General features: G+C 39.9%; 1 protein-coding gene across 6 annotated transcripts in view; it reads right to left on the reverse strand.

Moving 5' to 3' along the window:
* Positions 1–26,018, reverse strand: part of dapk1 (death-associated protein kinase 1) — a 262,641-nt gene that overhangs the window by 97,287 nt on the left and 139,336 nt on the right. For 5 of the 6 annotated variants that reach the window (XM_069929535.1, XM_069929546.1, XM_069929528.1 and 2 more), the window contains 11 exons: positions 24,920–25,049; positions 21,059–21,107; positions 20,943–20,969; positions 19,714–19,866; positions 17,385–17,430; positions 15,694–15,783; positions 14,504–14,596; positions 13,485–13,604; positions 10,152–10,250; positions 9,716–9,814; positions 1,987–2,085 (listed from right to left, as the gene is read on the reverse strand). In XM_069929535.1, the coding sequence (XP_069785636.1) occupies positions 1,987–2,085; positions 9,716–9,814; positions 10,152–10,250; positions 13,485–13,604; positions 14,504–14,596; positions 15,694–15,783; positions 17,385–17,430; positions 19,714–19,866; positions 20,943–20,969; positions 21,059–21,107; positions 24,920–25,049 (1,005 nt within the window). The remainder of the gene's footprint in view (positions 1–1,986; positions 2,086–9,715; positions 9,815–10,151; positions 10,251–13,484; positions 13,605–14,503; positions 14,597–15,693; positions 15,784–17,384; positions 17,431–19,713; positions 19,867–20,942; positions 20,970–21,058; positions 21,108–24,919; positions 25,050–26,018) is intronic. The other variant, XM_069929540.1, reaches the window with a different exon arrangement.

The raw sequence follows: 26,018 nt of genomic DNA on the forward strand, positions 1-26,018 counted from the left end.
GGCTTGGCTTCGCGGACGAAGATTTATGGAGGGGGTAAAAAGTCCACGTCAGCTGCAGGCTCGTTTGTGGCTGAAAAGTCCGATGCGGGACAGGCAGACACGATTGCAGCGGTTGCAAGGGAAAATTGGTTGGTTGGGGTTGGGTGTTGGGTTTTTCCTCCTTTGCCTTTTGTCAGTGAGGTGGGCTCTGCGGTCTTCTTCAAAGGAGGTTGCTGCCCACCAAACTGTGAGGCGCCAAGATGCACGGTTTGAGGCGTTATCAGCCCACTGGCGGTGGTCAATGTGGCAGGCACCAAGAGATTTCTTTAGGCAGTCCTTGTACCTTTTCTTTGGTGCACCTCTGTCACGGTGGCCAGTGGAGAGCTCGCCATATAACACGATCTTGGGAAGGCGATGGTCCTCCATTCTGGAGACGTGACCCATCCAGCGCAGCTGGATCTTCAGCAGCGTGGACTCGATGCTGTCGACCTCTGCCATCTCGAGTACTTCGACGTTAGGGGTGTAAGCGCTCCAATGGATGTTGAGGATGGAGCGGAGACAACGCTGGTGGAAGCGTTCTAGGAGGCGTAGGTGGTGCCGGTAGAGGACCCATGATTCGGAGCCGAACAGGAGTGTGGGTATGACAACGGCTCTGTATACGCTTATCTTTGTGAGGTTTTTCAGTTGGTTGTTTTTCCAGACTCTTTTGTGTAGTCTTCCAAAGGCGCTATTTGCCTTGGCGAGTCTGTTGTCTATCTCATTGTCGATCCTTGCATCTGATGAAATGGTGCAGCCGAGATAGGTAAACTGGTTGACCGTTTTGAGTTTTGTGTGCCCGATGGAGATGTGGGGGGGCTGGTAGTCATGGTGGGGAGCTGGCTGATGGAAGACCTCAGTTTTCTTCAGGCTGACTTCCAGGCCAAACATTTTGGCAGTTTCCGCAAATCAGGACGTCAAGCGCTGAAGAGCTGGCTCTGAATGGGCAACTAAAGCGGCATCATCTGCAAAGAGTAGTTCACGGACAAGTTTCTCTTGTGTCTTGGTGTGAGCTTGCAGGCGCCTCAGATTGAAGAGACTGCCATCCGTGCGGTACCGGATGTAAACAGCGTCTTCATTGTTGGGGTCTTTCATGGCTTGGTTCAGCATCATGCTGAAGAAGATTGAAAAGAGGGTTGGTGCGAGAACACAGCCTTGCTTCACGCCATTGTTAATGGAGAAGGGTTCAGAGAGCTCATTGCTGTATCTGACCCGACCTTGTTGGTTTTCGTGCAGTTGGATAATCATGTTGAGGAACTTTGGGGGACATCCAATGCGCTCTAGTATTTGCTAAAGCCCTTTCCTGCTCACGGTGTCGAAGGCTTTGGTGAGGTCAACAAAGGTGATGTAGAGTCCTTTGTTTTGTTCTCTGCACTTTTCTTGGAGCTGTCTGAGGGCAAAGACCATGTCAGTGGTTCCTCTGGGAACCACTAGTTCCATTAGGGAACTAGACAAGCATTAAAAGGGAAGATTTTGCAGGTCTATGAGAAGAGGGCTAGGAAGCAGTAGTTGGATAGTTGCTTGCAAAGCTGCTATGGATAAAAAAGGTTGAATGCTCTCAATTCCCACAAAAGTCATTCTACTACTCTAGAAAAGATGTGTAAAATCCTTTGTTGAAAAAAAAACTAAGTTGTCCCAAAAAGATGCGCAAGAAAAATCTTACTGTAATCAATCTATTCCAGTCAATAGAGCCAAATAAACTATAATGTACAAAAAAAAACTACTTAAAACACAGTTGCTGCTTTTGAGGACAACTGCTCCATCACCATCTCTGGTACTCTGCTGTACATAGTTATCATCAAGCACAAATTTCTTGGAAGGGAATGTGAATTGAGTTTCTTTATTCCATTTCTATTCCACATTCACTGAACAGTCATTAATAAGCTGATTGTGTGTACATGCTAAAGCCACGGTTGAATCAAGGAAAGTTGCATTGAATTGAAATGTGACATCTATTTTATATGCACTTACCCTGTCTTGAAGATCTGGATTAACACCAATTTTGCAGAGATATTGCACCACTTCAAAATTACCATATCGAGCTGCTACATGGAGAGCAGTTTCACCAGACTAGAGTAAAATATAAATAAAAATTTTTAAAAAGTTAAAAATCAATTGTATTTGACTCCATATAAACTGAAAAATTTTCAACTTAGTTCTTCAAATTTATGTTTTAGATGTGGCCAAGAAGTAGGTATATTTTTTCATTCAACATGGACTAAGGTTAAGTTTTTGGTTGCAAATCAAATTGTTTTTGGAACAGCTATTAAAAGTATGTTTACCTTTTGACCCAATGTTGTTTTTACTAGGGGACATTAAGCCGATAGCTTTAAGATTGAGATTGACTATGTATCAAATTGAATTTTTGCATTTGTCTTTAGAAAAGATTCCATATAATTTGAGAGACAAATATTTTTTCTTTGCTAAAGTTTGGAGCCCGTATCTGAAAATTATTGGTGTTAGAATTTGATCTCTCGGTCCGCTTCGACTGATGCCACCACTCCTGCAGCCAAAGAGTTTTAAAGTTTTTATGTGATTGTACTAGATGATGATCTCCTTTTTCTTTCTTTGTAGGTGGGGAAGGGAGGAGGGAGGGTATTACTGAGGTGGTTGGGAGGGTTTTATTTATATATATTTATATGCCAATCACATTATGTCTGTATTAAAATGTAGTAACTAATTTTGTTATGTGATTTTAAACTTTAAATAAAATATTTAAAAAAGTCAAAAACCTTTAAGAGAACTTAACAAGAACCCCCCAAAAAAACAAAATAAAAGGATAAGGAACAAAATAGAGCACGTCACCAGTGCCACGATCCACTTCATTGATCTCAAGCATTCCACGACTGGCACAGTTGTTGTATCAATTTATCTAAAAGGGGTATAATTACATCTGTACACCAATGTGCTGCAGATAGGGCTGTCCCACCCTAACGAATGTGCCATATTTCTTCCTCAAAAGGTATGCAATTTTTTCCCTAGGAATACAACTCTGCGATTCTATTTCCTTCACTACCAACATGCACCCCACTCTCAAATTCACTTGGACCATTTCAAAACTTCTATCCCTTTATTGGATCTCAACACCTCAGGAGACATTTATTGTAAGCCCACCAATTCCCATAGGTACCTAGCCTGAACCTTGTCCCACTGCCCCTTGCAAGGATGTCATATCTTTCTCGTTGTTTCTCTGTCTCCTCTATTTCTGCTCTCAAGATGAGGCATTCCATTCGAGGATAACTGAAATACCCACCTTTTTCAGGGAATACAGCATCCCTTCAATTTTGGTTGATGGAGCCTTCCTTTGCATTTCCTTAGTTTTTTCAGATTTCTACTCTCATCCCTCTCCCTCCAAAAGGGCCAGATATAGAAATACAAACATTACAAAAGTCTTAATCCTCACCTGTTACCTACTAGCCTATGCAACCAGCACATCATTCTTTGTCATCTCCACCAGCTGCAATGGGATTCTACCATGAGCTACATCTTCATCTGCCCACCCCCTTCTGCTTTCTACAGAGATCAACTTCCTGCCCTCTCATCACTTCCTCTCCACCCCTCCCTCACTCCTGATACTTCCTCCTGCAGCTGCAGGAGGGGAGATACTTGTTCCAACACCTCTTCCCTCACCACAGCACTTTCAGATGAGACAAAGATTTGCATGCTCCTCCTCCAACCTCACTTTCTGCATTCTGCCTACCTCAGTACTAGCGAGATCAAGCACAGACGAAGAAATCAGTTCTCAGAATATCTGCACTCTGCCAGCAATGGCCACCACAGGCTCTCGGTTGCATGCCATTTCATCTCCATTTCCTACTCCTACACCAACCTATCTGTTCTTGATCTTCTCCATTGCCAGGGTGAGGTTCAAAGCAAACAAGAAGAACACCTTATATTTTTTCTGGGTAGCCTAAAACCTAATTGGATAAACAATTTAAGACCACCATCGTTTCCTATTCCCTTCTCTCTCCCCATCTTCTGATCCATTTCCAGCCCTCTAATGTACATTTCCTTTCCCACTTCATCTTCCAATTCCTTTCTCCTCCCCCACATTTTTTGTCTCCATCCCCCTCCCGAATCCACATCTCATCGACCACATTCCCTCCCTCAACTGCCTTAATCTGCCCTCCCTCCCTTAACTCATGTTCCTTCATCAGATTGCAGCACTGGTAGTATTTGGGCTCCTGCTTGTCACTTTGTAGCCACCATTTCTACCTTCAAACCACCTCCCCCCCCCACAACGTTCATCCCTCTGCCCTTCTTTTATCCTCCATTTGCTTCAGCCCATCACACACCTGCCTGTCTCACATTACCACCCCTCATGGTCTCATCTGCACATGATCCTTCACCCTTGTCAGTCCCCCTAACACACACGAGTCCCTGTCTCACCCCTCCCCTTCTCCTCTTTATATTGACTATTTTCCCCCTCCACACTCCATCCTGATTCAGGGACACAAAGCAAGATATCTACAATTCCTATCGCCCCCTCAGATACTCCTCAACCTGCTGAGCTTCTGCAGCAAATCGTTTTTTGTTCCAGATACCACAGCATCTACAATCTCTTGTGCCTCTTATACCCCTCCCACTATATTGTTCAAGCGTCCTTTATGAAGGCTCATTTCATGTCGACTTTTGCTTAGGGACTTCCTGACTACAAAATATTTAAAAATGCATTAACGCTTGGCTGCTACACACATTTTTATTTAAAAAAAACTACAGCTGGATGGGGAGTAATTACAAACCAGCAGCGTTAAGGAGATGTAGCTGCAGGAAATCTAAATAAACACCAAAAGGAGTCAAAATCTGATGAACAGCGTTGGTGGGAAGATGAAGGAAGTAAAGAGCAATAGATTTGCAAGTTCAACAGACCTAATAACAAGATTAGTCAACATGACTATAATTAGGACACACTCAAAGAAAAGCTAAACAAAGCCAACTGCACAAGTAAATGGGGGGGGGGGGGTGGGGTGGGGGTCTGGAGTACCGCAGAAATAATGTTACCATTGAAACATTTGTAATTGTTTTAGACAGCAATCACATATTGCCAGTTTTCAATGAATTCTCTAGTTTGCTTTGCTTATATCTTGAATTGAACTTTAGCCACGTAATTTTGCATCTGGCAGAAAGATTTCCAGCTACATTATAGAACATGGTATTGGTCCAAGGATGTCAGGGTATTAGATTTACAAGCACAGAAAGGAGCCATTTGGCCTAACTTGTCAATGCTCGCTAAGTTTCCTACCTGAGCTCATTCCATTTGCCTGCATTTGGCTCATATCATGTTAAACCTTTCCTATATCTGTGCCTGTCTAATTATCTTTTAAACATTATAATTGTATCTGCCTTCACCACTTCCTTTGTCATCTCATTCCATTTCCCACCACCCTCCGTTTTAAAACATTGCCCCTGGAATCCCTTTTAAATCTTTCACCTCTCACTTTAAATCTATGTCCTCTAGTTTTAGATCCTCTAACATGAGAAAAAGACAGTGACCGTTCACCTTATCCATCACCCTCATGATTTTATATAATTCCACAATGTTACCCCTCAACCTCCTCCCATCCAGGGAAAAAGTCTTATCAAGTCTCATTAAAATTCAAGCACTCTAGTCCTGGTGAAATCCTAGTGATTTTTTTTTCTGCACACTTTCCAGTTTAAAAACATCCTTCCTTTTGTTAGGCTATTAGGACTGCACACAGTACTCCAAGTATGGTCTCACCATTATCCTGTACAGTTGTATTATGACATCCCAACTCTTGTGCTAATGCTCTGACTGAAGGCAAGTATGCCAAACACCTTCTTCATCACCCTGTCCATACTGTTGCTATTTCAGGGAACTATGCACTTGCATTCTTAGGTCTCGCTGTTTTAAAACATTGTCCAGCTACTATTCACTGTGCAAATCCAGCTTATCAAAATGCAACACCTTGCAGTTATTTCATCTGCCCTCCTTGGCCTACTTTTCCAGCTGATTTTGATTCTGTTGTAATTATGGATAACTCTCTTCATTTTTCATGATACCATCAATTTTGGTGTCATCCACAAACCTACATTATCATCCAAATCGTTAATATAGATGATGAACAACAGAGGACTCAGCATTGATCCCTACAACACACTGCCGATCACAGGTCTCTAATCTGTGAAACCAGCTGCTAATGGATTACAATTACACAAAAAATATATTGACAAAAGTACATGGCTAGGTTTAAGGGATACACACTCAGTGTAGGCAAATGTTTCCATGCAGTAAAAACACAATACTGGAGAAACTCAGCAGATCAAACAGTGTAGTTTATAATAGCATGGATAATGATACACAAGGAACATTTTGGGCTTGAGCCCTTCATCAAGGTAAATAGGAGCCTGAACAAAATGTTGGGGGGAGGGGCAGGGAGCGGAGCAGTCCCAAAGGCAGGAGGCAATAAGTGGATAAGGGAGAAAGGCACACCAGCAAGCAGGGGGAGGAGGTAAGGCTCTATGAATGGAGATGGAATGGGGTGGAGAGCTGGAGGAAAGACAACAAAGGGAAAGGGAAAGGGAAGGGAGAGAGAACAGAGAGTAGACTAACAGAAACTGGAGAAGTTAATGTTAATGCCATCAGTTGGAGAGTGCCCAGATGGAAAATTAAGTATTGATCCTCCATTTTATGGGTGGTCTTAGTGGGAGAGACATGCCAGCATGGGAGTGGGGTGTAGAATTAAAGTGGTTGGCCACTGAGAGATTCCTTGTCACTGATGCGGACAGAGCAAATTCAAATAGCAGAGCATGGCCCAATTCTGCTCCTATGATGTCTTATGGCCATTTGTATCCATGTATGTTGCTTGACCCATTGAACTCCATCATATTCTCATTGTTTGCTCAAGATTTCAACATCTGCAATTTTCTGAAGCAGACAGAATGAAGGTGCTCAGCAAAGCAATCTCCCAGTTGGCACCAGTCTCTCTGATGTAGAAAAGGCCATAATGGGAGCACCAGATGCAGTAGATTACTCCCACAGATACACAAGTGAAGTGTTGCTTCACATGAAAGGACTGCTTGGGGCCCCGAATGGTGGTGAAGGAGGAGGTATGGGTTCAAGTGTGGCAAGTGGGTGATTAATGGGAAGGGATGAGTGGACGAGGGAGACATGGAAGGAGAAGTCCCCATGGAAGACAGAGAGTGGAGAAGAGGGGAAGATGTGCCTGGTGATGGGATCATGTTGCAGGTGGCAGAAATTATAGATGATAGCATGATGGATGTGGTGACTAGTAGGGTCGTAGGTGAGGACAAGGGTAATCCTGTGCTTGGTACGATGGGGGTGGGGCAGATGAGCAGGAAATGGAGGAGATGGGGTAAGGGCTGTTTGCTGGTGGTGGAGGGGAAATCATGTTTTTGGAAGGAGGAGGACATTTCAGATGATCTGGACTGGAAGACCTCAATTTTGGAACAGATATGATGGAGAAATTGGGAGGAAGGAATAGAATCCTTGCAGGGGACTGAGTGTGAAGAAGTATAGTTAAGGGAGTTAGTGGTTTATAAAATAGTGGAGAGCTCATCTTCCAAGATGGAGACAGAGAGATCAAGAATAGGGGGAGTGTTGCCAGAAATGGACTGTGAATTTGAGGTCAGGCTGGAAGTTGGCAGGAAAGAGAAAAAAGTTGACCAGCTCATCACAAGTGCATGAGGCAGCACCGACATAGTCATCAATATAATGGAGGAAGAGTTGAGGAGCCTTGCCTGTGTAGACTTGCAGCAATGATTGCTCTACAAAGCCAACAAAAAGGCAGGCATAGCTGGGGACTACACAGTTAAAGGAGAAGTTATTAAAAGTGAGAACAAGTTCTGCCAGGCAGAGGAGGGTGGTGGTGGAGCGTGACTGGTTAGGTCTCTTGTGAAGAAAGAAATGAAGGGGTTTGAGACCTTCTGTATGGGGTATGGAGGCGCAAAGGGATTGGATGTCCATCATGAAGATGAGGCAGACCAGTTCAGGGAATTGTAAGCCATTGAAGAGACGGAGGGCATGTGAGGAATTGCGGATATAGATGGGGAGGGATTGGAATGGGGACAAAAAAAGAGTCAAGGTAAAATGACACTAGTCCAATAGGGCAGGAGCATGGTGAAATAATGGTCTCCCTGGATAACTTGATTTGTGTAACTTGGGTAGGGGGTAGAACTGGGCAGTGCGGGTATGGGAAACAATGAGGTTGAAGGGTGAAGGTGACGAGAGGTAATGAGGCTAGAAGTAGTGTTGGAGATGGTGGCTTGATGTGTTGTGGTGGGGTCAAGTGGAAGTGGTAAGTAAGACAAGGTGTCTGAGAACTGTCATCTGGCCTTGGCAAGGTAGTGGTCAGTGCACCAGACCACAACAGCACCACCCTTGTCTGTGGGTTTAGTAGTAAGGTTGAGATTATTGGAGAGAGAGTTGAGGGGAGACCCTTAGGAGGAGGTGAGATTGGAAGAAGAGAGGGGAGTGGTGAAGTTGAGATGACTGATGTCTCAGTAACAATTGGAAATAAAAAGATCCAGTGTGGGCAAATGGCCAGGACAAGGTGTTCAAGAGGAGAGAGAGAAGGCTTAAAATGGGAGAAGGGTTCTTGAGTGGGGGGCGGAGAGTCATAGTCACGGATGTGAGCATGAAGAAGGAGGTAACTGAAGAAGAGTTCAGCATCATGGAGTGAGTGGAATTCGCAGTAAAGCTTTATGACTCTCAGCAGTCAGGATAGGAATGATGTTTGTACATAATCATGAATTTAACCACGAGATGATTTTAGATAGCAACATATAATATTGGAAAATATTTGCATGGCTGGAAGGGTATGGTAGAATTACTTAATCTGGTGGATGACAATACACTGTAGGTATGATTAGTCGAGCATGCAGACAAAATTAAGTAACATGACAGGAGTGAAATATATTTTTGATGTGGAGGGTACATGAGAGAAGGCAACTTGGAATTAAACAGGGCGAGTTCCAGACCTAGTGCTTGGCACACTACCACCAGAAGGCTTCCTTCTAATACCCTTGCTTGGAAATGAGTCTCTGTTCATTCATTGTTACTAAATATAAATCCTGTAATTCTGGAAAATTAACAAATGTAAAAAGGATGCTGAAGCAGCTAAGTGTCTGGTTTATTTGGTATCAAAGGCTGGATTGGGAATCAATATCAAGGGAGCAAAGTAACGGGTGGAACAAAACAAAAAATCAATGGAGTAAAGTGTTTGCAAAAATTAGCTAGAAGTAGTTGAACCTCATCTTGAGAAGACAGGCAAATCTGGGTGACATTTAGATTTGAATGTGTTTGGATATCACCAAAAGGCCATTTGTACATTGGTGAGTTCTTGAGGAACTTCAAAAGCTAGGGATAAAGGGATAGGGAGCAGTATCATGAATGAACATGTGCCATTTCATAGTTAGGTACAAAGTGTGATGATGTTGGTCGTAATGTAATGTGCAAAATGCATCGTTTGCCAACATTTAAAAAATTATAATGGCTAATTGCAAATGCAGATTAATCCCCTGAAATTCTGCTTTGCACCTTCTTTGTTGCACTATTCAACAAACAAATTGGAAAAACAATCACTTCTGCAAGCAAACAGCAACAATTATATTTCTTTCCATCAATTTGTTCAGAACAAATGTCACTTTATTCAAATATTTCTTATAAAAAAGGGTAATTGAAATGCATGTACAAGGGAGCCAAAGGTGTTCATTTTCTTACCTTATCTTGAATGTTTAGAGGACATTCTTGTTGATGCAAAAACCTTAATGTTTCAGTGTGGCCATGTCTTGCAGCCCAGTATAGTGCGTTGGACCCAGACTAGAAGAAATTCAGGTGAAGGTTTTGGAAAACAATATAAAATATTTGATATCCAGAAATGTCCATTTAATTTTTTGGTGAATTCTATTAATTTAAATTAGAAACCTTTGAATTTTTAGCCAGTAAAACACAATCATTAAAGTAAATTTATTTAAACTGCAACTTTAAAAAAAATCAAAATCTGTCAAATTGTTTGAACTTTTACAAATAATTTTTTTCAGTGGAATCCAAAATGAGACGTATCAATTGCATTCAAACACATTATAAATAATGTGACAAGAAACAGTAATGTTTCACATGCAAATGAAAGAATATTTTGACATGTTCCATAACAAACCTTATCCTGGACATCAATCTTTGCTCCCTTCTGGATGAGCAAATTAAGAATTTGGATGTTTCCACAACCAGCTGCAACCAAAAGTGGAGGTGTTCCATGCTGCAGAAAGATTGGACAAATATAACATAGTTGAGGCAGAAAAGTATTCTTTTGTTCAAACCAATTTCCCAGTTGGAGGATGAACATCTTGAAGGGTCATCTTGCTCCAGGGCCAGTTGCAACTTTCCATTTCAACATTTTAAGTCTTTTTAATACTTTATCCTGTCTTCTGAATCCTTGAAATTACCTTCCAAGCTTATCCCAACATCAAAATGCTGATGAGGTTCCTCATATCAGTAACAAATTAAGCCAGATATTATGTTGAATTTTAAATGGAATCAACTTACTCCTGAGGTCATTGACTTTATATGCCTCACAGAGAAAATGGATAACTTCTAGACTTGAAGGATGCACGGAGTTAAATTAGCCAGATACTGCAATTGATCTTGGACGTACAAAGAAAAAAAATGTAGGAATTTACTGCTTGAATGCAATTTCAACATAATTGAACTTCATTTGATTCCCCCATATTAAAACATAAATGGGTCATAACTTTAGCTTTCAGAGGTGCAAAAATGACTCCAATCTCCATCTAGCTCCAGGTGAAAACTGGGAAGATCAAAACCTTTGCCTTCGCCAACAGTATTTATTTCTCTTTTACTTCAGACAAGCAACATTACTTCCATGTAGGGAACTGCACTGTATATTTGCTTCTTAGTAATAGGTGAATGCAAGGTAATTAATGTATTAATGGAAGCACAGGACACTCTTGCCACAGGCAAATACTTATCAGAAACACAAATGGACACATTCCTACCACCAGTTGTCACAGGAGCAGTGTTTGCAGAAAATTACAAAGAATCCATTGTTGAATTATTCTGCATGTTGCAACTGGTCTGAAAGCCCACTTCTGCCATGGGCACACTATTTTTACTCTGTACAAGTCACAAATATCCCAACAAATAATGATTCAGAAACGATGTGCTCCAGAGTTTAAATATGTGGGCTTAATATTTTCAGTGAAGGTGTGTATGTGTGACCATAGCCTTGCATTATACACTTTCAATGAATGATTATTGGGACACCAGCCATTCTCAACCTTTTTTTGGCTATGGCCCCTTTAGGACACTGCTCAGTTTATGGGCTCTCTTCCCTGTGAAGCAGTCAAACTTTGGTTTCTTCCTTACTCCTCTCCTACTGACTACATACAAAAAAAATTAAAATATTTATGTTATGTGTTGTGAAAAGAAAACAAGACTTTTACTTAAATGTGCTGTGGCCTACAGAGGCTTCTGTTGAGAATGGCTGAATACACAATCTTAGATACTTCCTTCTTCAATGCCATCACCAACAGCAGAAAATTGAAACCTCTCATCTAACAGCTTACTTTTGCTCAGAACATTGCCATGAAGGCTTTATTTGTTCTGACATACTTTATCCAAACCTGGATTCTCCTCAACTACCATTTCTTTCTCATGGGATAAATTAGTAAGAGGAGTATTTACTGCCCACCCTAATTAGCTTTCAGGAGGTGATGGTGAGATACCTTATTCAACAGTTGCAGTTCCTCCATTGAAGGTATTCAATGCTATTGGACAGCAAGTTCCAGGATTTAGATTCAGTTACAATAAAGGACCAGCTATATAGATCACAAAACCAAAGGGATAGGAGCAGAAATAGGCTATTCAGCCCATCGTCTGCCCACCATTCAATCATGAGCTGAACCATTTTTGCATTCAGCCCCACTGCCTGGACTTCCCCACATAACCTTTGATACCCTAGCTAATCAAGAACCTATCAATCTTTGCCTTAATTGCACCCAATGACTTGGCCTCCACAACCACCTGTGGCAACAATTTCCATTGATTCACCACCTCCGGCTAAAGAAATTTCTCAGCATCTCTGCTCTTTGTGGGCGTTCTTCAATCCTGAAGTTGTGCCCTCTTGTCCTAGACTCTCCTATCATGGGAAACAACCTTTATACTCTATCCACTCCTTTCAACATTCTAAATGTTTCAATCAGATCTCCATGAGTCTCTTAAATTCCAATGATTACAAGCCAATATCCATCAAAAGTTCCTCCTATGATAACCTTTTCCATTCCTGGAATTATCCTCGTGAATCTATATACTTTCAAGTCATGATGGTCTGAAGAGGAATCTGCCAAGAGTGGTGTTCCCATACACCTGAAGTTCTTGCCCGTCTTGGCAGTAGAGGCCTCAAGTTTTGGATGTGATGTCAGAGTAGCCAAAGGGAGTAACAGTTGCATCTTCTATAGGTGGCACAGAGTGAGGCCACTGTTCAAGCTCAAGCTTACTGACACATGTTCCAAAAATACAGTAGGCAGGTAGACTAGACATTCCCATAAATGCTGCAATGACACAATACGAAAGTGCAAAGGCAACAAGGAGTTTATTGTTGATTTTAGGAAGGAGAAACTGAGGGACCATGCACCTGTCTGCATTAATGGGAAGAACGTGGAGAGAGTTAGAATCTTCAATTTCATGGGAGTCCATGTTTCAGAAGATTTTCCCTGGAGAACGTTGAAGCAACTGTGATGAAGGTAGATCAATGCCTTTACTTTCTTAGAAGTCACAAGGGATTTGGCATGTAATCAGATACGCTCTCAAACTTCTTTAGGGGCACTGCTGATTGCATCACAGGCTGGTTTGCCAATGCAAGGGCCATGGAACTCAGCAAGTAGTAAACAGAGTCAGGTCCATCACAGGCTGCTCTGATATCTATGAGGAGCTGCCTCAAGAAGAGAGCCAGCATCATAAAAGGGCCCCACCACCTTGGTCATCGCTTTTTTTCATTGGCTACCATTGGGCAGCAGGTACAGAAGCCTGAAGACCAATAGCACAACTGTTCAAGAACAGTTTTTTTCCAACGAATCATGGACTGCTCTGAAGGCACAGAAAGAATGTGAGCACCATTGCAAGCCACTTTTTTTTCATTAATGTGAATATTTATTATCTATATTTATTGTCTCTTTTTAATTTAATTCAATCATTATCATTTTTCTTTTTAAGTACCTATTTGGCTGCAGCAAGAATTCAGGTGCGAAAATACATTGTACAATGTGCATGACAATAAACTCGTCACAATAATATGTGACTTTTTTTTAATATCACCTTGTTTACTCTGTTAATTTTAAGAGGTAAACCAAAGTTCTACAATTTTAAAAGATGTTAAATTATGTACTAAGCAAAATAAGGGATGACCTATTCTGTAAAATAGGAAGGAAATCATTTGAGGCGTAACACAACAGATCAAAAGATGAACAAAATTTACCTTGTTAGCCTGGTTTATGTCATAGTTGGCAAGGGATCCGAGGAGATGCTGCAGACCAGGGACATTATCATCATTAATGGCATGGATAATTGCTTTCATCACAAAAGAATCCTCTTCATCCTTATCAGAAGGCAAGAAATAAGCTATTCACTTTTTATTTTAAAAGTCAACCAGCCTACTAAACATATGGGGGAGGAAGGAAGAATATCTTTACTATTTTCAAAAGAGCTTAATTTATACATAGATAAAATCCTCTGCCAATAAGTCTGAATCATGGAAATCTAACTTGTAATTACACTTTAAAAACAATACATTTTAAGTTAAGATTGCAGATTGCATCCTGATTTTGTTCTTCAGAGTTAATCAAGTCACAATTCATGCACTGCACAAGTTGAACAGCAAGGTAAGTCCACTGATCATTCAAGAGGCTTCAAAAATCCTGAGGTGAACCTGATCTGTTCAGTGCTAACTCATATTTGCTAGCAGCAGTTTGAAGATAAGTTGATTTGGATACATCAGCATGTATAGAACAATGGTTTAAAAAGTTGCAAGAAGCTATTTAGATGAAAAATGGCATTGAGCCAAAGAGCCTCAGTCAAAATGGAGTGTTTTAAAAGCTGGGATATTATACTACACTCCTCCACATAACCTTGATGGTAGTCTGTAATTTGCATGTGGCTTCTGGGTGAAGATAGCCTGTAATATCATTGCAATAATCCTCCTAAATAAAGGAAGATGAGCAGTGTCAAGGGAGTCAATATTGCTTGAGGGATGTTTTCCCAAAGGAAAAGAAATATCTAAAGCCTATTTTTTTGTTCAGTTTGTTTCCATTCCTCTTCACTGGAGGAAAGAGACTTGGGTGCGTGTTACAGTGAGCAATAATTAAACTAGAGTGAAATGCTGAACTGCTCCAGACTAAAGCCAGCATACAAATGCACTCAATTCTTCCTGCTCCTCAGCTCAATAAAAATAGAAACAAAGTCCTCAGCTGCTGAATGGATTTTTGTTCAGATACTCACCAAAGTGTCCTCACTCCTAGCAACACTCATGTTGCTTCGAGAAAGGAATGACCTCGATAGCCGTTGGCACAGTGATATAAGCCTTACTGATTGCTACAGAAACAACAATTTAACAAAATAACTTAGCAGCAAAGCTTTAATTGGACACATTGCAAATTCTCACCAGCAAAAATAATTGTATTTATAATCATGAGTAGAATAAATTCCAAATAGATGTGGAATGTTACAGACAGCTTTAAAATGTCAGGTCTTACTTTTGGTCAGAGGGATTAAAAGTAAACAACATATTAATATACAAAGGGTCAAACTGACCCTCAAGATGGGATACTATGTTCCATCACAAAATGTGCTTGCCCGGAAGACCATTCTTGCTGACAGGTTGGCAAGAATTGACCAAGACTGGCAGGTAATCTTTGCTGGGAGAACAAACCAGTCATTTAAACAATTATTCTTCACCAACTTCATAATTTGATCTCCAACTTCATAACAAAACAGTAGTGGTTGAAAACTGTATTTGACATTATTTATTTTTCTTAAATATGACCAATAATAAAAATATATTTGAAAAAATACACAGGTAATTGATTTTTTTAGTAAAGGAACAATTTCATTTGGTTGAACTAAACATACCTTAAAATGTTCAAGAAAATTGGGAATGGAGCCAACTTAAAACACATTTCAAAACAGACTGAAAAGATCTTTCAACTTTAGTAGCATATTTTTTAAAAAATGAGATCAGATTGAATGGATAATTTAAAACCTGTCCAGTTATTCTGATGGAAATTTTAGCAATTTTTTAAAGATCAATCCATTTTCAGTCACCTTTCTTTTCAGACTTATGCACAGAATTAGTCAACACAATCATTTCTTCTAGAAGCATCTGACATTTGACCCTCTGTAGATTATTGCAGCAAATGTTAACCAAGGTTTGACATATAATTTATCATTACTGGAGAGTGGACAACAGAGCATGTGATAACAGGAAAAAAATAACTTCCAACAATTAAATATTCTAACTTCACATAAACAATATGTCTGTTTTGCATTAGTCATACCCTCTTGACACCTTTCCTTGTGACCCTTAAAAAGAGCAAAATGTCCTGATCCAGATTCCTTTGTCAATTTACTTCCCATTCTGAATACAAGTTATGCTTATGTAAATGTTGAAAATTAGTTAAAAATCCACAGACCTTCCATTTCCTGCGGGCTGCAAACTTTTTGAACTTCTCCATATTTACAGCAGATGCTTTTCTGCTGAGAGCCTGCTGACTGTCTTTTGGCTGAAATGTCATATGAATAAAATTAGTTCCACCTAGCTGTTATGAATTTTAAGTGAAGACATATGCAAGTAATGTAATTCCTACACTAAATTGCATTAGGCCTGGGCAGTTACTGAAACATCTTTTTCGCCAAATTAGAAAAGCAAAGCTGCCAAACCCAACAGATTTTGGTATAAATTACTGTCAATACAATACTTCTGTGCCTTCAGTGTGAGATGCAGAAATAAACATACACATTTTTTTGTAATTAACTTAGTCAAACCTGCTAGGAAGCCTCAAGATCTGGTGAGATTTCATGTACTCTGCTTCAGTCAAGACACACTTGGCTCAGAAACCTGTCTAGTTTAGCTAAACAAAAATAATCCACACTAAAAGTACCAATATTCAATTTGATATTTTGCAAATTTTGCCCTGTTGAACTCTTCCTTATAATTTTTTTTACACCCAATTAACCTACAACCCCTGGTATGTTTTGAACAGTGGTAGGAAGCCTGAGCTCCCAGGGAAAACCCATGCAGACACAGGGAAAATGTTCCAACTCCTTCTAGATAGTGCAGGATTTGAAGCCAGGTCCTGATCGCTGGCACTGTATCAGCATTGCGTTAACTGCTACTCTAACTGTACTTACATAAATAATATTTCTATGATATTGTGATTTTGTTTTGAACATTTCCAATATACTGGGCAATTAGTATATGAAATGTACATAGTTTGAAATGCAACATTTTTTTTCTCAAAAGAAGAGCCGCTTTAGAAAAGTAGAAAAGAATTTGATTTGTCATCCTCCCTGCTTCATCACTTGACCAATGATAGAGTACAATAATTTTCATGCATGAAACATAGGGAGAGTGAAAAAAGTACAACCTTCAAAATTTTGATTTGGGAAGTACCATATTTTTCCTAAAAAAAGTTGCTCTAAAAAGCCCCCTGCGTTTTATATGCAAAGGTGACATTTTGGAGAGCATGGTATTGCCTCCTGCCCCCGATATCAGGGAGGGAGGGATCCCCTTCTGTCTACTTGGTATTGCTGCCAGGGCCGGTATCAGGGAAGGAGGAATCCCCCTCAGGGTTCAAGGTGCCACTTGAAGGCTCCCCAAGCGCCACTGCTGCCCCAACCATAATTCCCCATGCATGCTGCAGCAGTCCCTAACCTTAACACATCCCCATCCCGATTGCCGTCACTGCCGCTATCCTGGACATAGGAGGAACACGTACCTGTTCATCCTCACAAGACTTGTTTACCCATAAATACACTAAAACATGGACCTGCTTATCCGTAAATACACTAAAACATAAACAAAAATTTTTAAAATTCTTAATATTCCCTGCTTGGGGGGGGGGGGGGTTCCTTATATGCCGTCAAATATGGTAATTCTAGGACAGTTGTAATATATATAATAAAAAAAATCACACACAACTGAAAAATTACTTGCAATTTTCTTTTAAGGGAGAATTGCATTGGTTTTATTTAGTAAATAGGCCACTGCCAATCTTTTTACACTGAACTACCACAATTCATTGAAAAAATGAATTTATGATGGGCTGTGCATTCTCTCCATTTGTGTGCTAAGTTAGTCTGAAAAAATTATGGAAAAACTCACCTTGATCCATGGGTGCTGCAAGGTGTCTTGAATTGTCATTCTTTTCCTGTTAAAGAGAAGGAGAACAAGGAATTGTTAATACTGCAACAATCTGAAAACAATTTTATCACCACACAAACTTTGGGTTTTTAGTGTTTTTAAAATTCACAAACAATACTTTCTATGTCATAATGCATGAAAATAATTGTTATGCATGTAAATAAAAACAGAATCCACAAAAGTGCTGGAGAAACTCAGCAGGTCACACAGCATCTGTAGAAAGTGAAAGGCAGTCATGTTTCAGGGCTGAGCACTTTTTCCAAGAGTGTCTAAAATCAGGCAGACACCTGAGTAAAAAGTTGGGGGAGGGATAAAGGGTATGGAGCACCCTTCATGTAAGATGTGATTGTTGGGTGCAGGTGAGAGGATAGAAGATGAAGAATGAGGGGGAGAGGAAGCAGAGGGCTAAGAAAGATTGCTCTCTGATAAGGAAAGGAAGGGGGTGAGGAGTTGAAGAAAGTGAGACTGAGGGGTAGGAAAAGAGAGAGACTGGGGAGGGCATTAATAGAAATTGGAGAAGTCGATATTGATGCTGTCTGAATGGAGACTGTGGAGATGGAATATAGGATGCTGTTCCTCCAATTTGTGGGTGGCGTCTACTTGGCATGGATAGAAATGTATGTGTGGCAATGGAATTGAATGGTTGGCCATTGAGATGTCCTTACTATTGTAGCAGACAGAGCAAAGGTGCTCAACGAAGCAATACCCCAATCTGCGTCTAATCTCCCCGATATAGAGGGGGCACTGTCATATGCCGTATATGACCCCTACAGATTCACAAATGCAGCTTCACCTGAAACTTCAGCCTGATTTTCAGCACCCCTGAAGGGTTCAGGCCAGAAATTCTGACTCCCCTTTACTTCCTCTAGATACAACTTGACTTGCTGAGTTTCTCCAGCACTTTTATGTATTGGTCTCGACCACAGCATTTGCAGATTTTGTTGTTTACCTATATAAATAAACCGTGTTGGACAGTTTTTAAGTATGGAAACATTTATTATTCTCTTCACTCATTTTTTTTTCCACTAGAGGGGAGTAAGGATGGAAATGGACTTTCATTTTAAATCCATAACTTAGCAATAGCTTCCCTCATTAACAACAGTTCTGATGTGGGCCCTCATGAAATTTGACAAGGATCAAATTTCACAGTCTTTGCAGGTTGCGCTGTCTTATAACCACAAATAAATAAAGCAGAGCAGTTATAGATAAATAAAAAGTCTGTAGATGCTATGATTGCAACTTACACAAAAATGCTGGAGAAACTCAGTGAATCACTCAGCGTTCTTTTTGAAGATAACAGTGGTTGTGCAACTTTTTGGGCCCTTCTTCAAGGAGTGAGCAAAAAGTAGGCAGGCGCCTAATAAAATGATGAGGGAAAGGAAAGGAGCACAGGCCCACAAGTGGATATGGGTGGGAGGACACGAGATGAACTGAGAAGTGATAGAGGAAGGGGATAGCTCTCTGTGGAGGGAAGGGGTTGGAGAGCTATAGGAAAGGAGAGAGGATGGGAAAAGGTACCATTTTATTTAGGTGCCTGTCTACTTTTTGCTCATACATTGATGCAGACCTCAGGCCAAAACATTGGTTATGTAGCTTTATCTTTGCCACATAAAGAACGCTATGTGATTTGCTGCTTTTTGCCAGCAATTTTATGTAAAAAAGCAGTTACAGGATCTTTTGTGATTTTTGATAAAGTTGAACATGTGAATATAATGATTTCAGTTTAATAAAACAACCAGTCAAGATAAAGTTTTGTGGTCTTTTAATTTAAAACAACATTTTTAATATTGTCATGTCAATTTCAAATATAGTGTAAATGAAGAATGTCTTCATTCAATAATTTTAGCAAGTAATATTGCCCCGTTGACAATTATCATTTTAACACCTTCAAAAATTTGGATAATTATTTTCTTAATAATTCCCACTGATTTCATCAATTATTAATGAGAAAAACTAGAAGATGGAACAGTCTTGTTTTTCAATTATAACTGAACTGTGGTAACCAGCAGATCAGCTGACTGGATTTTTTTTTAAACCAAACTACACACTGAACTGTAATCAGAACCAGAAATCAGGAGCTATTTACTCCTGAAATTCAGAAACAGGAGACAAATTTCTGGCTCAATTACTTTGGCAGACACCAACTTTCTGACCTCTTGTTCTCAAAACAGCACATATCCATCACACAACGCAGCATTTAGCATCTTCAAATGTTCATGCGTGTTTAGCGTGCATCTAATATTAAAGCTCACTGAAATAAAATTTTAAAGAGAGGATATTGAGGACATACTTGGGATCTTTCACAAGAAGTTTCTGGATGAAATCTTTTGCCAAGCCACTAGTATTCTTGAAAAATTCCTCATCAAATTCATAGTTCACAGCCGAAACATTGGCCAATGTTTCTTGTTTGGTGTCTCCCAAGAAAGGTGATGCACCACTTAAGCTAATTTAAAAGAGAGTGACAGGAATTTCTGAAAAATATTACATGTGTGATATAGCTCTTAAAAATACACTCCATAATTAACTAACTTATTTATAAAACAAATACTGCAAAGCCTAACACCAACAAAACCACAAATGGGAATTCCTCCTACATCAGTCTGAATAAGTACAACCACATTCCAATGGAAACTTCCAAATTGCTTGCAGAAGTCACAATTTGCCCCATATCTGCTTTTGCTGCATTCCCAGAAACCCACCAATGTCTGAAAAATGTCCCATTTTGAGCCCATCATTAAAGATTCAAGTCTGAAACAGTGGTTATGTATCTTTATCTTTGCTACATAAAGTACACTGTTCGACCAGCTGAGTTTTGCCAGCATTGTGTTTTTACTTCAATTTGGATTCTCTTTTCAAGTTTTAATTCAAATTAATCATAAAGTACACTGTTCGACCAGCTGAGTTTTGCCAGCATTGTGTTTTTACTTCAATTTGGATTCTCTTTTCAAGTTTTAATTCAAATTAAACATAAAGTACACTGTTCGACCAGCTGAGTTTTGCCAGCATTGTGTTTTTACTTCAATTTGGATTCTCTTTTCAAGTTTTAATTCAAATTAAACATAAAGTACACTGTTCGACCAGCTGAGTTTTGCCAGCATTGTGTTTTTACTTCAATTTGGATTCTCTTTTCAAGTTTTAATTCAAATTAAACATAAAGTACACTGTTCGACCAGCTGAGTTTTGCCAGCATTGTGTTTTTACTTCAATTTGGATTCTCTTTTCAAGTTTTAATTCAAATTAAACATAAAGTACACTGTTCGACCAGCTGAGTTTTGCCAGCATTGTGTTTTTACTTCAATTTGGATTCTCTTTTCAAGTTTTAATTCAAATTAAACATTTCAGAAAACCGTTCCTCAAGAAAGTGCTATGAGAGACATTTTAGATACACTAGGTGCAAATGTTATAACATTAAATAAGTGCAGTGCTGACATATAAATGCTAATATAGAACAGGGCCTATCAAAATAACAAACTTCCAACTGTGAGAAAATGAACGATTGCTAAGAATGTAGTTACTTACAGGATGTAAGTTATGACTCCAATGCTCCTAAAATACAAGTGAATAAAATGTTGTTATCTTTCAGTAAATGGATATTTGAAAACCCATTCTAAAGGTTCAGTTTATTGTTCACTCACCACATATCAGCCTCCAGGCCAAGAGGTTCATAGTTTACTATTTCTGGAGCTACAAAATAAAAATAATTAGTCACACAAGATGTAGAGTCCTGCTTGTTGTGGCCCAAATGAATTGATATTTCCCCATTTTGAAAGATTCTTGCGGCTTCCCTGACTATAATAATCCTAAACAAATCAGTGACCCCTGCTTCCCAATCACCCTCATTCAAAAACAACTGTAATTCATTCTTTTCAAGCTGCTTCAAATGTATGGTCTTTAAACCTTATATTAGTGTCGTTAACCAACCAATTTTCCCCTGCAACCGTGTCTGCCTGTCCCGCATCGGACTTGCCAGCCACAAGCGAGCCTGCAGCTGACGTGGACATTTACCCCCTCCATAAATCTTCGTCCGCGAAGCCAAGCCAAAGAAAAAGTGTCGTTGCTGTGATTGTTCATTCCATCATTATATTTCCTTTCTGCTCCATGTTTTTTTGTTTTTTTTTTTAAGTTCAACACTTTTTCAGTTTGGAGTTCATTTTGTTAAAAAATTAATTTACACCTGTTGTTTTGAAGATACTAGGACATTTGAAATTAGCTACAAAGCCACCAAATTTCCATTTGGATCCACATCAATACCTGTAAGGAAACCATTTGTCTTTCTATGTTTAAACAAAATAGGTATGTTTCCTAATTTTATACAACCATGAATTATTCAAAATAGATAGTGCTGGAACTAATCAGCTGATCCAGCAGAATCCCTGGAAAGAAAAATAAAATCAATGCTCCTAATCGGATACCCTCATCAAACTGGGTCAGAATTTGGCATAATCGTTTCCCAGTTCTAACAAATGGTCCAAGATCTTGACCCATACAAAGCATCTTAGAGCCTTGACCATATTCTCTTTCCTTGGAAGCTGCGTCACTTGCTCAGTGTTTCCAGCATTTTCTGTTTTTATTTAATTTTTAATGCATCTGCAGTTTTTAAAATGGTCATGTCCATCAATAAAATACAGGTATATTTATTCTTAAAAAGGCCTTGAAGAATCTAATGGGCCACTGTGAAAAAAGAAAACAAGTTTTAAAAATGAACTTGGGAGAAAGCTTGAATAAAACACCAAAGTTTGCAGGTGGAGGTAAAAACATAAAGATGGAGAAACTCAGCAGGTCGATCAATGTCCTTTATATAGCAAAGGTAAAAGTACATAACTGACGTTTCGGGCTTGAGCCTTTCACCATGCTATGGAAAAATGTCGGCACATATCCAAGTAAAAAGATAATGGGGAGGCGTAGTGGGAGGAGCATGGTTGCAAAGGCAGGAGGTAATAGGTGGAGAAGGGAGGGAGGGTACAGCAGCAAGCAGGGGGAGGAGGGATGGCTGTGAATAGAGTGGGAAGGGGTTGGAAAGCTGAGGGAAAGAAGACACCTTAACCCTGTCTGCACCAGCGACAGGATCCTCCCAGTGGCCAAACATTTCAGTTCTGCATCACACTCCCATACTCATATATCTGACCATGACCATCCACCAAGACCACCCTAAATTGGTGGAACAACTCCCGATTTTTCATCTGGGCACTCTCCAGCCACATGACATTAACCGATTTTTCTGGTTTCTGCCAACCTGCTCTCCTTTCCCCCCCTCCCTTCTCTTCCCCCTGTCTTTACCTCAGTTCTCCACCCCCTCCTCCCTCTCTATTCACCTAGCTATCTCTCCTCTCCTTGCTTGCTGCTATGCACACCCTCCCTCCCTTCTACACCTATAACCTCCTGCCTTTGAGACCATACCTCCATTCTTACCTTTTTATTTGGGATGCCTGCTGACATTTTTCCATACCTTGATGAAGGGCTCAATCTCAAAATATCAGTTATGCATTTTTATCTTTCCTATATAAAAGACACTGACCAGCTGAGTTTCTCCAGCATTGTGTTTTTACTTGGGAAAAAGCTTTGTCTCTTTCAAAATTTCTTGATTTTGGCACATTTTGACATTGCATTTAAACTGTAACAACAGATCATTTATGCTCAACATGATCTTCCTTCATCTCTTCTCCACCTAATTCTATTAACATGTTGTTCTATTTACTTCCCTGCTTGCTTATCTGGCTTCCCTCCGAAATATATCAGCAGGGTTTCTCTGCACCTCTCTGTAAAAATCAAATTTCAAATTCTCCAAAGGATGAAATACTGAATATTGTAGCGGCGGCTACACTGCTAACTGAAGGATCGCATAAGCAGATGGGCTGAGTTCAGTGAGAAAAACTAATTTATTGCAGGATGCCTGGCTGGTCTTATACTCCCAGCCCGGACCTGGGCGAGAACCGCGCTGGGGGGCCCAACGTCACCAGGGCATCACGTGGGTCGCTAAGCACAGGCTTCTAAGCCCGGTGCCGAGGTTGGGAGGAAACCCCTGACGGCGTCATTTTGGCCGGCTGCCCCGCCGCGTGCATGACAAGCGGGGCTGGTTCACCTGCCTAATGGCGTACTGCCACAATATCACATTTACAGGGCAAAACAAATTGCTGGTAAGTCGAGCAGCATCGGGGAGGTGGGTGGTGGAGGGGAGGAACTGTTAATGCTTCAGGTCAAGACCCTGCATCTGGATTTGATACCCCGATACCAAAAGTTGAAAAATTCCTCCAACCACCCCCACATAGTTGTTAATTGATCTGCTAAATTCTTCCAGCAGTTTGCTTTTTATGTGCCAGCTTCCAATATTTGCAATCCCTTGTGTCTCAGTAATATTTACATAACTTAGGTTGGGTTGTTCCTACAAGTGGGAACATCTATCAAACAAGTTCTTAATCTTAAAAACTCATCTCCACAATTTTGCTTTCCAGAGGAATCTTTCCTGCTTTCCCTCTCAGTTCTAATATTGTTCGAGTTGATGCTTCTCTGCCCCCTCTGAGGTGCCTCACTATTACTCCATAATATACAAATTTCACACTAACCACAGCCTAGAATGCACTAATTAGAAAAGGAGATAGTACAAAAATATTAATGGTTTGCTCCTTATTTTTCTTCTACCACTGAAAACGTTGATCTTTTTTATTAGTTTTCCTCTTTCAACCAAGGTCCTCTTCAAATGTCGACAACCTTGTATGCAAGATTGCAAAAAGATCTGAGGCTCCTATCAATTATAGCTGAAAGAATTAATTCTTAAAGGCACAAAATTTTGCCATTTTAATATGCAATGGGAGACAACTTTTGTGGAGAAACTTTAACATCGTGTCCGAATAAAAATACATAAAGCTTCAAGAAGAATGTTCAGATACACTGTGACAGTTGATCTTTCAGCATGATGTACAGATTATGTCCCCTGTATTCCCAGAGATAATTTTAAAATTCCACTGCATGTCTGAGTGATCGACATTGAAAGGATCTACTCTTCAGTGTTCATTCGATGCTGAAGTTAGAACGGGCCAAGTCTCAAACTATTAAAACTTGAGGCCAGATGCAACTTTCACTGCCAAATACAAAACAGATGTATTCCCCTTTTATGGATCAGGAACACAATTGGAAAAAGATAGCACATAACATCACAACTAATGTAATTTACAACCATTGAACTTGGAAGTTGCCAGGCAACCCTAATTGCTTCCCTGATTTAAATAACCAATACTTCACAGTTCTTAGTTTTGTTAACATCCCAATTCAATGAACCCCAGTTATTCTGCTCCTCAGTATTATCTGCATCAACATAGTTGTATCAAAGTTCAAAATTCATCATCTCCACTCCTGCATCTAACCCCTACAGATAGGGGCACAACTAAATAGAAAAGACGACACACAATAAATATTGCAATGAACAGAGGGGAAAAAAAAATGACCGGGGTGAGATATCTGGATTTCTAAACTTGCTTCAGATGAGCTTTAAAAATACCTACCAACAAACTCTGGAGTTCCAAAGATGTTTTTAAATTCATGCCCAAAATCAATTACATGTGCCAAGCCAAAGTCAATGAGCTTAATCCGAGGCTTGGGTGACTTTTTATCCAGCAACATAATGTTTTCGGGCTGTAGAAAAGGAAAAAAAGAGTTATGAAATGAATTGAAGCATCACCTTGTTTCCATTAATAAAGCAAAACATTAGTAAAATAATGTTTTAAAATAATGCAGTGTGAATGCATGTTATTTTACATAAAAATAATAGGATATTCAAATAGGATCAGAAAAATTGTTAATTGTTTTGTATTACAATTCTTTAATGTTCTAAAATTGCTTGTCCTAGATGTACAAATCTCAGAAGGAAGCTGTATTGGGCTATAAAATCTCAGTAATTCCCACATATAAAGCATTCCTAGCATTTTTGCCTTGCTGACCCTTCCTTGGGCTTCATCTGCAGTAAACACAATAGCAAGCACATGATTCCAGTGTAGATGCAGTTCCGCGTTACCTCACCCAGACCACTAACCATTAACAACTGTTGATTATTGTTTCATCTGTGATAGAGTATTTAGAAGTGGTTTGGGAGGAATTGTTAGAGCAGCTTGCGCACACACATTTTAAAACAGAATATTTGCAGGACTTTTACAGAATGCTTTTTGGAGGATGCAACAAAATATCGACAGCGGCTTGCCTGTGAGGGGATGTGATCTTTGCAGGCAGAGGAGAAGAGTTTTGCTCTCAGAGAGGGAGGGTGTGAAACAGAGAGAGGAGTCACAGAAATTATTTCCAGAAGGACAAAGCTGGCAAACTTTGGAAGGCTGTCTGGTCAAAGGAGAAGACTGGCGATCTGAAAGAAAGAGGATCATCTGGAGAACCCTGAAGGGGGCAAGTTTCGTCAGCAAGACTGATTGAGAAGGAATCAGTTGTGGATGACCCAGAAAAGGAATCTCTCTCTAAAAACCAGCAAGAAACCTCCTGAGTGGTAACCATTTGCCTGTTAAGCACCAAAGACTGGTGAACTTTGTGGATGCCAACTTCTTTGCACAGAGCAAGAATTGCCTACAACCCGTGAGATTGGATTGTGATCCAAATAACTTT

The sequence above is a fragment of the Narcine bancroftii genome, chromosome 1 (genome assembly GCF_036971445.1).
Source record: "Narcine bancroftii isolate sNarBan1 chromosome 1, sNarBan1.hap1, whole genome shotgun sequence".
In the NCBI taxonomy this organism is placed as follows: Eukaryota; Metazoa; Chordata; class Chondrichthyes; order Torpediniformes; family Narcinidae; genus Narcine; species Narcine bancroftii.